At 38.0% G+C, this 15,224-nt stretch overlaps 1 protein-coding gene across 1 annotated transcript in view; it reads right to left on the reverse strand.

Moving 5' to 3' along the window:
- Window positions 1-15,224, reverse strand: part of PHLPP1 (PH domain and leucine rich repeat protein phosphatase 1) — a 208,939-nt gene that overhangs the window by 94,368 nt on the left and 99,347 nt on the right. The window contains exons 2-3 of the mRNA XM_044242857.1: window positions 9,317-9,513; window positions 2,372-2,497 (exon numbers count right to left, since the gene is read on the reverse strand). Coding sequence (XP_044098792.1) covers window positions 2,372-2,497; window positions 9,317-9,513 — 323 coding nt within the window. The remainder of the gene's footprint in view (window positions 1-2,371; window positions 2,498-9,316; window positions 9,514-15,224) is intronic.

The following is a 15,224-nucleotide window of genomic DNA, read 5'->3' on the forward strand; positions in this document are numbered from 1 at the left end:
GTAACGTAAGACCCCTGCCTTCCCTGACTGCACATCCCTTGTTCCAGTCTTAGCCCTCTCACACTCTCTTCTCTGCTCGAGAATTCCTCCCATGACATCTTCAAAAAACTCCCATAACATCTTCAAATACTTCTTTCCTTAAAGTTCCAGTTTAAACGTCCCCTCCTCAGAAAGAATTATTCCTCCTCCATTATTCTCTGCCATAATAACTTGTATTACAGCACTGTGATTATTTGATGTTTTCTTTGTGCGTTTACTTGTCATTTGTGTTCCCCCAAGTAAGTGCTTCCAAGAGAGGGGAATTAGACTTGTTCTCTGCTATATTCCAGGACATAGAACATATAAGTGACATACAGTACGTGCTTAATAAATGCTTGCTAGCTTTAGAACAATGACTTATCAATTGTGTGGATGTTTAATATAAAAGACTATTAAGCTTAATACCTATTAATCTTTTTTATTATTGTTTCAATCAAAACAATGTGTCATTGGTAAGCTCAATAATTCACATATATTTATTTACATCTTTATCCATGTTTTAAGAATTTATACCTCTGACCTATTCCAAAAAGAATGCAAAACAGGTCACTATGACACTGCATTTGATTTAAAAGATCAAAACATCTCCATATTGGACATTCTACAAAATACCTGACCAATACTCTTCAAAACTGTCAAGGTCATTAAAAAAACATAGGAAGACTGAAAAACTCTCACAGACCAGAGGAGACAAAGGAGACATGACAGTCAAATGCAATGTGGTACCCTGGATTAAACCCTGGAAATGGAAAAAGACATTAATGGAAAAACTAGTAAAATCCAAATAAATCTTGGAGTTTGATAGTTCAGAGTAATGTGTTAATATTGGTTTCTTAGTTTTGGCAAATCTATCATGGTAATGGAAGACGCTTGGGAAACTGGGTGGGGCTATGTGGAAACTCCCTGTACTATCTTTACAACGTTTTTGTAAATAGAAAATTATTCCAAAATAAAAAGTTTATTTAAAAAAATCAACATCTTCATATAGAAAGAAATTTAATGCACTCTGACCACATTTTGGCATTTTATTCTGAATAAAGCAGAGTGTAGGCTGTTGACTTACTGCCTTAAACCCATGCAAACACTTAAATTTAAAAGCACAGTATTCTTTAATACTTGTCTCCTCACATTTGCAACCACAAAAGTAATTTTAAAACAACTAGACAGATGTACTTATTGCCTCTAATACCACATTAACTCTACAAGGACGTCTGCAGAAGAAATGTCATCTTTCCCATTTTCTCTAGCAGGGTGCTGCCCTTCCACTTGCCTATCAGGGTAGGAGAATCCTCTGAGTCTATTAATCCAAATTCTGCCCATTACTGCTTCTCTGAAAGGAGGGGAAACTAATATTCTTAAGTGTATGGCATCATCAGAGGACACAGTTTTTACCTGATAATTCAAGTGTGGCCAGTATTTCAGAATGTCTTTCTAGACGTTATTCTTGAATTTTCTATTAACTGTTTTACCAAGTTATGTCCTATTCATTCACTTGATAAATAATTACATCATCATACAGCAGTCTGAATCATACTGAACTTGGATAGCAAATTCAAAAATATGAAAGCAAATTCCAAAGTAATGGTTCTACACCCAAGAGAGGTTTCATAATTTCATAAACACACCCAAAACCAAGGCACCAAATACTATAATCCACCCATTTTACACACAGTTCTATAAACGTGATGTAAAACCATCTTCACACAAAGTACCTGAAATACCAACAGTTATTTATCTTCTTCATCGTGTTACTCTAGCTTCCATCACACACACACACACACACACACACACACAAGTATACTGTTTCATTGCTCATGGTAATCTTATTTAATTAGGGGACTATAAAACGGTCAAAATAATAAAGATGTGAAAAGAAAGTAAGCCATCTGAAAGGCAGAAGTTGAACAGGTGAAAAGAAGATGGCACAGAATAAACCACTTTTATGAAAAAAAATAGAGGAAGAGGGGAAATTTGTAATAATTCTTTGGGTATTTTGTGGTTTTACAGTTGTTCTACTCTGGGTCAGTCCCTTAAATATTCTTAGCTGATGTTCCTTACCTATAACATTAAGACAGTAATGCTAATCTACTCACTGATCTGTTTTCTTTCCCCTTAGGATAAACAAAACCTAACAAATGAAACATTTCGGAAATTTTTCATTGGCTACTTTTCAGCCAAAATGAGCTTTTACAGAACTAAAAAGTGCAAACTACTAGCAGTATCTAAAAAAAATAAAATAAAAAAAGTATGATACTACATTCTGGAATTGGATAAAGCAGAGAGAAACTGCAGCCAGCTAAAAGTTGAACAATGTTCTCAGGTAAGCACTTACCTTGGAAACTTGTCGAAGCCACCTTAAATACTCTGTGAATGTATCAAAACAAATGTAGTAAGTCTGGCTTTGGGGTCCAGAGGAGCTAAATGCTAAACAGTGCTGGTGCTTTTTCACTTCTTCTACCTATACAAACAAAGAGAGACAAAGAGTCAGGAAAACAGACCATGTACATAGTCCATGAACCATACCTTGGGCCACTGAGCCTGAAGAGATTTGCAGCTTTCCCTACATACGCTCCTCTTAACACTTAAAATGTGTTAAGTTCCTGAGTCTGACTAACCAATCTGAATTACGAGGAAATAGAAAATGGGGAGTTTTATCTTTAGATTTCCCCACAAGAACGAAATTCTCTTCTTCCTGTTTAAATTGGAACAGACTCCCTTCCTATCTTTATCGTCACAACAGGGTGCTAAGGTTCTTTCTTCCTTTGGGCGGAGCCGTACTTAATATTTTACTTAAGGATTTTTATTCCAGATAAGTTTTCTATTTTAAGGAACTTTTCTATTACTCTGAATTACAACCTTTTGGGAAAAGTCTTCAAGCATGTTAAGTTTTTAAAAATTTAACATGAAATTGAGATTAACATGAAATAAAACCCTACCAAGAGTCCTAATTGGCCCTTCAAGTTCTAATAAGGCAGTCATAGAGTCAAATCAAATTTCCACTCCCAGTAAATTCCTCCTAAGGAGGGAAAGTCTAGATAATAAAGTAACATGACACCACACAAGCTCTTATGCTTCACTTACAAAAATGATCACTGGTCACACAAGGGAAGTATAAAAAATTTTCAAAAAGATGAGTATCGCAGACTATGCTCTAGGACCAAAATGCAATTAGAAGTTAGATGTCAATAATTTAAAACCCAAGTATACTTAGAAAACCAGTAACATACTTCTAAATAAGTTAAAAAAAATTTAGATATTCTTAGAACTGAACCATTAAGAAAGTACTACATATGGAATGCAATGAAAGCAATACATAGGGGAAATGTTGTAATTTTAAATACTCATATTAGAAAAGAAGGCAGAAAATTGTTTTCATTGATATGTGTCTCAAGAACCTGGGGATGGGGGTGGCTCGGTGATGGACACTGGGGAGGGTATGTGCTATGGTGAGTTCTAGAACTGTGTAAGACTAATGAATCACAGACCTGTACCCCTGAAACAAATAATACGTTATATGTTAATTTAAAAAAAAAAAAAAAGAGGAAGAAGAAGAGAGAGAGAGGAAAAAAAAAAGAGCCTAGGGGGAAAAATACCATACCAAAAACTGAATAAACTCAAAGTAGAATAAAGGTGATAATAAAAAGCAGAAATTAGTGAAATGGAAACCAAATATACAACAGAGAACATGAACATTAATAAAATACTGGTTCTTTGAAAAGGCTAACAAAATCAAAGGTTGACTGATATAGGTCAATGAAATCATGACAAAGATAATGATACAAACATCATTAATAATGTAAGAGAGACAAGACTACAGATTAAGCAGAGATTTTAAAAGAACATTTTAAGCAATTTTGTGCCAAAATCTTAGGAAAATATGTTTTACTAACACTAACTCACACACACAAAAAAACTAGAAGGCCTACATAGTCCTATAAACATTAAAGAAACTGAGTATTAAAATTTTTTTCTCAAGAAATATCACACCCATATGGTTTTATAGATGAATTCTACCAAAATTCCATGAAACAGATCTTTCCAAACTTGTGCAAACTCATCCACCAAACAAAAAAAATGAAGAAAAATACCGCAACATATTTTATAACCAAGAACAGATCATCAGAGCAGTAACAGAAAGGAAAATTTGAGGCCAGTCTCAGTTACGAACACTTATCGTGAACAAAATGTTGCATCAGGATCCAGAAATACTGGGGAAAAAAATACAGACATGTAGAATCCAGAAATACAAAAAAAAAAAAAAAAACAACAACAAAAAGAAAAAAAACAAAAAACAAAAAAACATACATCAAGGGGCACCTGGGTGGCTCAGTTGGTTAAGTAGCTGCCTTCAGCTCAGGTCATGATCTCAGGGTCCTGGGATTGAGCCCCAGGTCATGTTCTCTGCTCAGTGGGCAGTCTGCTTCTCCCTCTGCCTCCCCTCCCCCGCCCCTGGCTTGTGCTCTCTCAAATAAATGATAAAATCTTTTGACTCTTAATCTTAGGAAACAAATTGAGGGTTGCTGGAGGGGAGCGGAGTGGAGAGGTTGGGGTAACTGGGTGATGGACACTGGGGAGGGTGTGTGTTGTGATGAGTACTGGGTATTATATAAGATTGATGAATCACAAACCCATACCCCTGAAAAAAAATAATACATTATATGTTAATTAACTGGATTTAAAAAATTGTTTAAACTATCAAGAACAAACTATCAAGAACAAACTGGATTTACCTCAGGAAAGGCAAGATGGTTTAACATTATTGGAACTATAAAATCTTTAATCACATTAACAGGTTAAAGAAGAAAACCATATGATCATCCCACAGCTGCAGAAAAAGCATTTGGTAACATTCAGCACTGATTTATCATTCATGATAAAAACTCCTAGCAAACTAAGAACACAAACAACTTTGTCTTAGCTGACAAAGCGTATCTATCAAACATCTAAGGCAAACTTCAGTGTTAAATGATGATATACCACTCTTTTTAAGATCTCTGAGAAGACAATTATCTACTATTTCTATTCAATACTATACTAGAGTTCTGGCCATTACAGTAAGATAAAAAACGTATTAAAGGAGGAGGAAAATTGTCATTATTTAAATATTACACGATTAGCTACATAGTAAACTCTAAACAATCTACAGATATATTAGAATAAGTAAGAAAATTTAGCAAGGTGGCTAGATATAAAATCAATACTCAAAAGACAACTGCATTTCTATTCACGAAAGAGAAAATACAATTTTTTAAAAATACCATTTAAACTAATCAATATTAACAGAAATCAGGCCAGTGATTCCTGGAGGATGGGGGAAAGTGAGAAGAAAAGAATGGGAGGAAAGGGGTACAAAAGAGCACAAGGAAACTTCTGAGGGTGTATCATTTTCTTCATTGCGGCAATGGCTTAATGAGTGTACTTAGCTATCTGTACTGTTATCAAATTACTATCAAAAAATGCAGTTTACTGTATGTCAATTGTACCTCAATAAAATTTGGTGAAGATGCAGAGAAACAGGAACACTTGTACACTGATGTGAGTGTAAAATGGTGCATCAACTTTAAAACAATTTGATATAATCTTGGAGCATATGCCCTACATGTACATGTAACTGCATTCCTAAGTCCACATGTAAGAGCAGCATTTCTCAAGGAGGTTATTTATCACAGGGTTTCGAATTAAACGGCTCACTGTACATGGTGCAGCACTAATACACTTTGTGACATTTTATTCTGAGCCCCTTCCCCATAAATGCCAATAGTTTCCCTTTGCACCAAATATATTAATATTAACCAAACACCATCTACTTTCCACATTTTCCAGACCCTCTGCAATTAAGGTGAAGTCATGTGACTAGTTCTGGCCAATGAGCCATGAGCAGAAGTGACATTCTTCCCCTGCCCAAGCACAAAAAGAAGGTTGCATGTTCCAAATGCTTTAAGAAAGCAGAGCCTCCATCAGGCTGGGTCCCTGGACAGTTATGAGAAAAAAGAAATCTCCACTAATCCACAGTGGGCACTTAGGGGAATGAGAAAAAAGCCGTTATGTTAAGTCACTGACATCTGGGGAGGGATTTGTTATTATAGAATAACTTAGCAAATTTGTTGGCTGTTCAATAATTTCACAGTCAAAACACTTGCACATATTACCAAATGTCCCTTTTGGGCACAGTAACTCTAGTTAAGAACTACTGCCCTAGAAAATCTACTTGCATACCAGGAGGCGTATCAATATAAGACTATTTCAGCAGCATTATTTATAATAACAAAATACTAGAAGCAACCCAAATGTCCATCAGTAGGAAAATTATTTAAGAAATTATGAGAATTTAGAACATTTACAGAGGGAAACATTATACAGAAATGAAAACCACATACATCAGGCATCGTAGAACCTTATTATGAAACAATACTGAGTGGAAAAATTCAATCACAGAAGCCCACAGATAGAACAATACCATTTTTACTCAGCTCAAAAAGAAGCAAAACAGTTCCATGATTAAACTTATTTCAAAAAAGAAAATGATGAATATGCATTCTAGGACAATGGGTGGATACCTCTGGGATCTGGGGAGGCAACGGGACAGACGTAAAGAGAGCACAGGTAGAAACATTGATACTGATACTGCCATGATTCCTAAACTGAGTAGCAGGTTAACGATTATTCAACTTATTATGTGTCATAAGTTAGCAAATATTAAGTAAAATATTAAAATATTATATCTAAAAATCTATGTTAACTTCTAAAGGACAAATTATATAACATAATACTTGTACAATGAATAGAAACTTCTCTGTTAAATAATTATTTCCCAATAATTAAATTTGAAGAGCGCTTCATTTAACTTCATAGTTGGAACTGGACATTTGAAAATGTAAAATAAATGATCACGCTCCAGTGGTGTGTCAGATTTGATTATAGCAATTACTACTGGGTTATAGTCAGTCTATCTCACACTTCATTTCTAGCTCTTCTTCATATATTTAAAAGAAACAAAAACAAAAACCTTCCATTTACTCTTAGTTTTTCCTTTAACAGAATGAAACAGCAGAATGAAAAGAGGAACAGATAAACATTAATGAAAACTCTGACAGCAAAGAGTGAGTTATTTTTCCTGAACTTGGTGAACAGGTTTTAAAAGACTGGTTTTTAACATGCTCAATTATTTTTAAAGGCATAGTGCAAAACATGTTTTACAAGGTCGGTCTGTGAGAAAAGGAAGCGGTTTCAATTTATTCAATGGTGGAAGTCTATCCAATAATAGGCCTGGGAAACAAGTCTCTAGCTCTGAATGAAAATGCTAATTATAACTCGTTCTTCTGACCTTATCTGAACATTCCACTGCTTTCCTGTCTCTGCTTCTCTGAGCACAATAATCTTTCTGACCATCTCCTTCATATGTCAAGAGATTTTTCACCCTTCAAGTTTTACTATAATTGCTAGCTCCTTCATCACAGAATTCCCTGATTCCCCACAAGAAAATGTAATCTCGCCTTCCACTCATCTCCTGCACTACTTTTCTGCCTCTCTCTTAGAACAGATATTGTGCGATCCTTCATCTCTGGAGAGTAAATTATAAGCAATTCAAAGGCAGGAATGATGACTTACCCACCTTGGTATTTCTGGGACACCAAGCAAAGTGGCTTCCCCACAGAAATTATTTAATAAATAGTTGTATTAAATGTGCCTTAGCAAATGCCTAACATCACAGAGAAGAAAGAAACAGACTATTGCCCTAACAGGGCACCAAACATTAAACATGTATTGTTAATGATGATCTGTGGGAGTAATAATGATGACTAGCGTTTCAGAATTCAATCCAAAGGACAAAATCGTCAGTAATAAGATGCCACTAATTCCTCACTGTTCAGACAAAAGTTAAGTAATGGTTTTAAAATAGGTGACTGAAATAGATCTAAATATACCTGGCAGCCTGGCCAAAATCTTTTAAAAATGATCCAATATTAGTCTTTTTAGGATTAGAATGCATAATAGCAGAGAGGTGGATGGGTAACTGACATGGGCTATTTACATATGGAAAGACTAATTTAAACTATGAATGAAGAATGAATTTGCTACAAAGCAGGTGAATAATGAAGCCATTTACCACTGCACATATCTGATTTTTACCTTATTCATTTCTAATCTCTGGAACCAGAAGATGAAACATTTGCCAATTTTAAAAAGTTCACTTTAACAAAAGTTGTTGTTGTTTTTTTAACCCCTCTATTTATATCCTCCATGTTCTGCCTTCTTTCCCATGCCCATTCAGGAAGAAAAATGGTAAAGAAAATATTTGCTTAATTTGTCCCCAGTTTTCAAAACCCTTTTCTTTATCCAAATTTGCTTTCCCATTTATTAAGAGACTTTCGTATCATTTAAAAATCGGGAAATACTAACATATAATTATGGTAATGATACTCCAACCAACACTTGGATATTAATAAATTGATTTGGCAAAAAAAGAATGTAAGATTTTCCCAAGCAATCTGGTTCTTTCTATTTTATAAATATAGGAATAAAATAATTATCATGCCCAAAGAAAAGCAGCTAGTCATGCTGGTAATATCTATCAGCTATATCACAACTTTTCTCTGAAACAAGTTAACATTTCAGGTTCAAAAATTATGACCGGCTAAACTGACAAACTAAAAAATGTTAATTTGGGGGCCCCTGGATGGCTCAGTCAGTTAAGCGTCTGCCTTTGGCTCAGGTCATGATCTCAGTGTCCTGGGACAGAACCTTGCATTGTTGGGAATCCACGCTCAGCAGGGAGTCTGTTTCTCCCTCTCCCTCTGCCCCTCCCACTGTTCATGCTCTCTCTCTACCTCTCTCCAAAAAAAATAGGTGTGCCGAAGCTGGATCAAAGACTCATGCATGAGAGAGTCTAACCTTTGGTACGCATGCTTGAATGGTCCTAAACCCATGGACTTCAGGATCATTACGCTATACCACACAGTACGTACTCAAGCTATCAACAGATGTCTACTCATAAAGAATAATTCATCACCTACAGCCTACAACGTAATACTGAATTTTAGTTGCTCTGTTTTCCAGCCTGTCATGGACTAGCCAAGTGAGATCATCGGGGCCTCCTGCGGGCCAGCGGCACTGTGGTCGACGGCTCCACCACCCGACAATGATGTCCAGGGCAGAGCGCAGCAGGAACTGAAGTGGACCACAGATGAGTGAAAACCACGAACCCTGTATTACAGAAATGGCTCAAAGTAAGCTCAATGACACTGGGACACCTGTTAGTATTTTGTTTTAAACTTACTTTTCCACCGATTAGTGGCAGAACGTGCATCTTTCCGGTCAAGCTGTCTTTCACAGATGATACTATGAGGCAGGTCCCACAGAGGATGACCTGGCGTCTGGTCCAGCGGTTCACTGGCAACTGCATTTTGCCTTTACGGACATTATACATTCCTGAGAGCTGGATCCGCTCAGAGCTACCAGAGCTGTGAGGTTTTCCTGAAACAAACACAAGCAAACATTTTAGTCCAAAAAACAGGGTGTTTTAAATTAATGAATTAGTTAATTCATTAATTTAAAGATTTTATTTATTTATTTGACCGAGAGAAACACAGCTAGAGAGGAAACACAGCAGAGGGAGTGGGAGAGGGGGAAGCAGCCCCCCACGGAGCAGAGAGCCCGATGTGGGGCTCGATCCCAGGACCCGGGGATTATGACCTGAGCCGAAGGCAGACGCTGAACGACTGAGCCACTCAGGTGCCCCTAAATTTATTTAAGATTTTATTTATTTATTTGACAGAGAGAGAAGGAGGGAGAGAGTAGCAGAGGGAGAGGAAGAAGCAGACTCCCTGCTGGGCAGAGAACCCCACACCGGACTCAATCCCAGAAGCCCCGGATCATGACCCGAGTCAAAAGCAGACACTTAACTGACTGAGCCTACTTAGGCATCCTAGAATTGGGCTTTTTTTTCAACTCACTGGCATACCAGATAAACTACCAGGGCAACAGAGAATAATTCTTGGGCAACAGTCTAATTTACAATTGAGAGACTGAAATCCGCAATAATACAATTATGGTTAAGAACTACCACACCTACTCCACAGACACAGTTTAATTTTAGGTGAAGATATGTTTTTTCCATTTTAAGTCCTCTGTTATAACCCAAGTTTTATTTCCTTCTATATCCCTCACATTTTTTTTTTTACATTTAAAAAAGGGATGACTTCAAGATTTTATAAATGGCCAGAGTTAATTTAAGTACACTAAGAAGAAAATATTACAGACTAAGATAGGAAAATAACATTCAAGATCTAGCATTTAGTGAAACTTATCAGTTTTAATGAAATTAACTTCTGATGTTCTTCCTCCTACAGTTATGCAATACACTTTTACTATTAAGGAGGCAAAAATAAATAAATAATTTTCCTAATAAGAAAATGCTCCTCTAGTCCTCAAAGATACACTGAACATCAATCTAGGAAGAATGGTATGTGGTCACGCATGTGACTCATGGAGGGAACACAGGGACAGTGACAGAGGCACTGAGACTTGGAGACAAGGACAGCGCCAAGAAAGACATTAAGAGTCTTCGTTTCCAAGATGGAAATGAATCTGACATTTAGACAAGTCCTATCAACTGGATGGGAGAACCACTGTGATTCGTGTATGACAGCGTTACAAACAAGGAACAACACAGTCCCAGCTGTAGACGCTGAATGCCTAATAGCAAAGAGGACTGAAACTCACACTCACAAATAAACTAATGAGAGACACGTGTCCTTGAACAGGACCCAAGCCAGAAGGGTTGTATTTATTTGGAAATTTGTCTAGTTGCCAAAGGCTAACTGAAGAAACATATTCAAGGGACGCTGTAGTCTTTTTTTTTTTTTGGGGGGGGGGGACGCTGTAGTCTTCACGTAAATACCAAGTAGTTTTGGTAGATGTCTAATACCTACTAGAAAAGGAAACAGGAAGAGCACGGCACCAAAAATAGATCTCAAAAGATCCAGAGTGTTGGAACCCTCCCAATACATACCTTTGGGCAGAAAGAACAAAACCAGCAGGTTTGAATTTCACTTCCTCTTTCTCCCAGCATATCAAATGTTTTATAAAACAGATTCTGCATATTACAGAATTTTGTTGGGACTGAGCCAGAATGAAGTGTAACAGCGGTTCAGCAACTTCAACTTAGTGCCCAGCAAACAATGAAACACTGCTAACACCCTCCTCAAGGGAGCTGAGAACGCCACGGGCTTGTTCCGTCACCAGATGCTAATGTCCCACCAAGAGGCAGGAAGACCAGGAGACTTCAGATCACACAGGACTTGCCAAAGGCTGCCAGTGATGACGGTCAGACCACAGTCTCTCGTCTGCCCTCTTCCATACAAGTTCATTTACCAAGAGAGAAAAATGCTCAGACTCCCAGTCCAAGAGCTCCTTTCTACATGATACTGTCCTTATAGGGAAGAAGGTAAGTGTAAGATTACCGCTTCCGAAAACCCAATTTCCACAAATGTAAGAAACTAACATACACTAAGGAGGAATCTAAATAGGCAGGTGCATGCCTGCGTGAACACGTGCACGCACGCGCACACACACACACTTACATACATACTAATGAATGCAAACAAGGAGACATTTTATTTAGCCACATCCAAGAGTGGCTTCCAGGACACCTGTTAACCTGCCACATTTATGGAGCTCTGTGGGTCACCACAGACTGAACAAAAAGCCAACAGAAGTATATAAAGATAGCCCTTCCATTCTCCCAGCACCACAAAAATCCGAGAGAAAGCCCCAGAACAAATCACCAGATAGAGTGGACTACACGTTCCAGAAGGGACAAATATATTGAAGAGTATGGAGACATCAACAGAGTCAGGCTTTTTATTCTTTCATTAGAAAAATTCCCAAAGGGCCTGAATAGTCCTGGAGCCTAATGGTAAGCTCAGTCTGTCCTTGGAAAGCCCTAAACATCCCAGTCTGAATCATCCCCCCTCCTCATCTTGTTCTGAGTGATTTCAATCTCCTTGTGGTCTGCTCCCCTCCCCCTCCGGGTGTCCCAGTAGACCCCTCCTCAGGACCTTCTGTGTACAAATAGGGCTCTGGAGAGTATGGAGATGAAAACACACTGCATACCTGGGCAGCCACCCAGATGCAGCCTCCTCTGCCTCAAACTTCCTTATTTTATGACATAAGAATGAGTTTAATCTCTCCCTGCCATTCTCAAGCTTCTCAATTCAGAGGAATTCCAAAAGTTCTCTGCCTTAATAAATACTGACAACATCAAGTAACCAATGACTACCAGTTCAAAGTTGGATCAGTTGTTAAGACTTTTATTTTAGAAATGTTAAGCTAATTTCCTACAGGTCTAAGGCACGTCTTACTCCATCCGAGGGGAAAGACAGCAAAAGCAAGTATGTCAAGCTGAGACAGAGAATGACCACAGCAAAGCGACTGAAGTCTCCTTCAGTCTTGTCTATCAGCAGGAATTTACTAAATAAATAATTAGAAGAGAAATATTTATTTATTTAGGGGAAACTACAGTCTGTTTTGCTACAATACTATGATTCATTAATACCAACTAGCTCACATGATTGTAAATAGGGGAACAGTGTCACTTTAATATGTATATTATTTAATATGTATATTCAGAAAGATTTAGTCTAGAATTAAAACTTTTAATAGCAAAGGAAAAAGTCCACAGCAAATACGCCATCTCAGTGCCCACAAACCAGCATTTCAGTTCTGTTACTATGCAGCTTAATATTCCTTTAAAACTAAAATTCAACTTCCAGCCACACTGGGATGCCCATGTGGGCCATCTGGGCTATCTCCCGAGGCCCCATCGTTACTTTTCTTAGTATTCTGGTTATAAAGACGCATGCACTTATAGTCCTGCCCCCTTCCAACTGCATTTTCTCATAAACCCTTTTATTTTTATTTTACAATTTTGGAGAACATGAGAATTTTTAGGAATACATATAAAGTAGCAGTAACACCTGTTTTAACTATAATACCATTTAAACAACAAAGAAATAAGTACAAATTTGGTTGTTGCCAATCACGTGTCTTTGCTAAATATATAACCATGTCTATCATTGCAGAAGTTTAAAAATATGTCCACAAAATTCTTTTAAATTCTTTCCCTCAAAAGGCAGAGCCTAATTCCACTCCTCTTGTGTGCGGCTCACGTCTAACAAACAGAATACCGGGGAAGTGATGCAATTTCTGAAGGTCATCAAGGGCAGAGAGCTTCCTCCTTGCTCTCTCTAGGATCACTCCTCTGGGGAAACCAGCCGCCATGTCAGGAGGACACACTGCAAACCCTATGTAAGGCCAACAAGGCGAAGCATTGAAATTTCCTGCCAACAGCCTGCGAGAACTGGGGTCTCTTTTCACCAGCCATGTGATGGAGCCGTAGTGGAAGCAGATCCTCCAGCGCCGGTCAGGCCCGGAGAACCACTACCCCCAAGACATACTGATGCTCACCTCCTGATACCTGAGCCAGAAGCACCCAGCCCAGCCACTCCACTCCCGAACTCCTGATTCAAAGAAGGAGGAAATAATAAATGTATGGTGTTTTAAGCTATTAAGTTGCGGGGCAATAACTAACACAACCTTATGAACTTGGCTCCACTTAGTTCTATTTACCTGAACATGGTATCACTTAAATAACCCCATTTCCCTAAAATCATCTACAAATTTACAGAACTTTATATAAACTAGTGAGGGTCTACCGTAACCAGAAATTGTTAAAAAAAAAACAAAAACAAAACAAACAAACAAAAAAAACAAGAATAAGAATAGTAAATTAAGCGGTGACAATTTCCAAAACTTTAGAGAATGAAATTATTCATGGTGATAGGGCCCCCAAAACTAAGGAAGCCTGATCACTGCATATAAGCTGCTGGGAGAGTTTACCATGTCCCTGGAGCTGAAAATGGTCAGGAATGAGTGAAAACAGTCAACCCTCACCCCACCTCTCTACCTTAGAGCTTAGACTGATAAAACTCTAAAGCATGTTTCTTATTGCATATAAATCCTTAAATCCTTCTTGACTACCTTCAGTGACAGAAAGACTGAATTAAATTACTTGCCTACGGTCATTCCAAGAGCTGGCAGAAGGATTTAAACCACCCCATAGCAAGGTCTAGAGACCTGGGCACTGAGCGGGCACCTGGGAATTTTGTCTCACAGCTGAGAGGCTAAACAAGCCCGGCAGGAGCTCCGAAGCAGATTTGGGACAAGCTGCTTCTCGCTAATGGAAATGACAACCAGCTGCTAAATAGATTTGGGGAGGGTTAATTAATGTATCAGATCAAAATATATAAAGTCAACTGCCCAGTAAATCTTGCTTCTTGCTGACAGCCACTCAGTCTGATTGGGTTTATTTAAATTACTGTAGACCCTTTTCCCTGAGAAATGTCATGCCTTGAACCTTTCCCTAATCTCTAAATTCTTGAATACCACTGGAACTTATAATTTCCCTTATAATATTAAATAAAATGGACCTGGAAAATGTGAGCTAGCCCTTCATATTCTTACAGATTCTGTAAACACAGGGCCAAAATAATTTTTAAAAAATCCACCAAAGCAAACTCTAATATAAATGATAATAAAATCAGCCAGGAACTTAAAAAATTTGAGAAGTCGGGAGTAAGAAAGAGGATTACCCAGACTGTACACTGTATATAATATATAACAAACTATAATAAATTAAAATGATAAAAGGAAATGCTGAATAAAGACAAGTCACAGCAGAGGGCTTCTAACCAGCCTGCACCAAAATCGCCTGGAAGGCTTTCTCAAGGTTGAGTGCAGGGCTCCACTACTCAGAGTTTCCGATTCAATAATTCTGGGTAAGGCCTAGGGATTCTGCTGATGCTGTAGGTCTGAGGACCACCCGAGACCCGCTGAGCTACAGCCCAAGGTTAACAACATCTTTTCAATCTGGTGATCATCAGCCTTTGGTTGCTAACCCTTAAACAAAGAAACAACTGCACCAAGTTGGGGAAAGGATGAGAAAGGCAATTAGAAATGAACCAGAAGAGGAGGTTCTGCTTTTAGACTTGCCTTGTCCCTCCTTCCTTCCTTCACCTCTCGTCCTGACAAGGAACCTGATTCATCTCTCAGGCATGTTTAGATTTCCCTCCATCCCATCATCAAAATTACCCCTTAGTTGTCTGAACACCTCGTGCTCACGTCTC

This window comes from Neovison vison, chromosome 3 (assembly GCF_020171115.1).
Source record: "Neovison vison isolate M4711 chromosome 3, ASM_NN_V1, whole genome shotgun sequence".
NCBI classification, from domain to species: Eukaryota; Metazoa; Chordata; class Mammalia; order Carnivora; family Mustelidae; genus Neogale; species Neogale vison.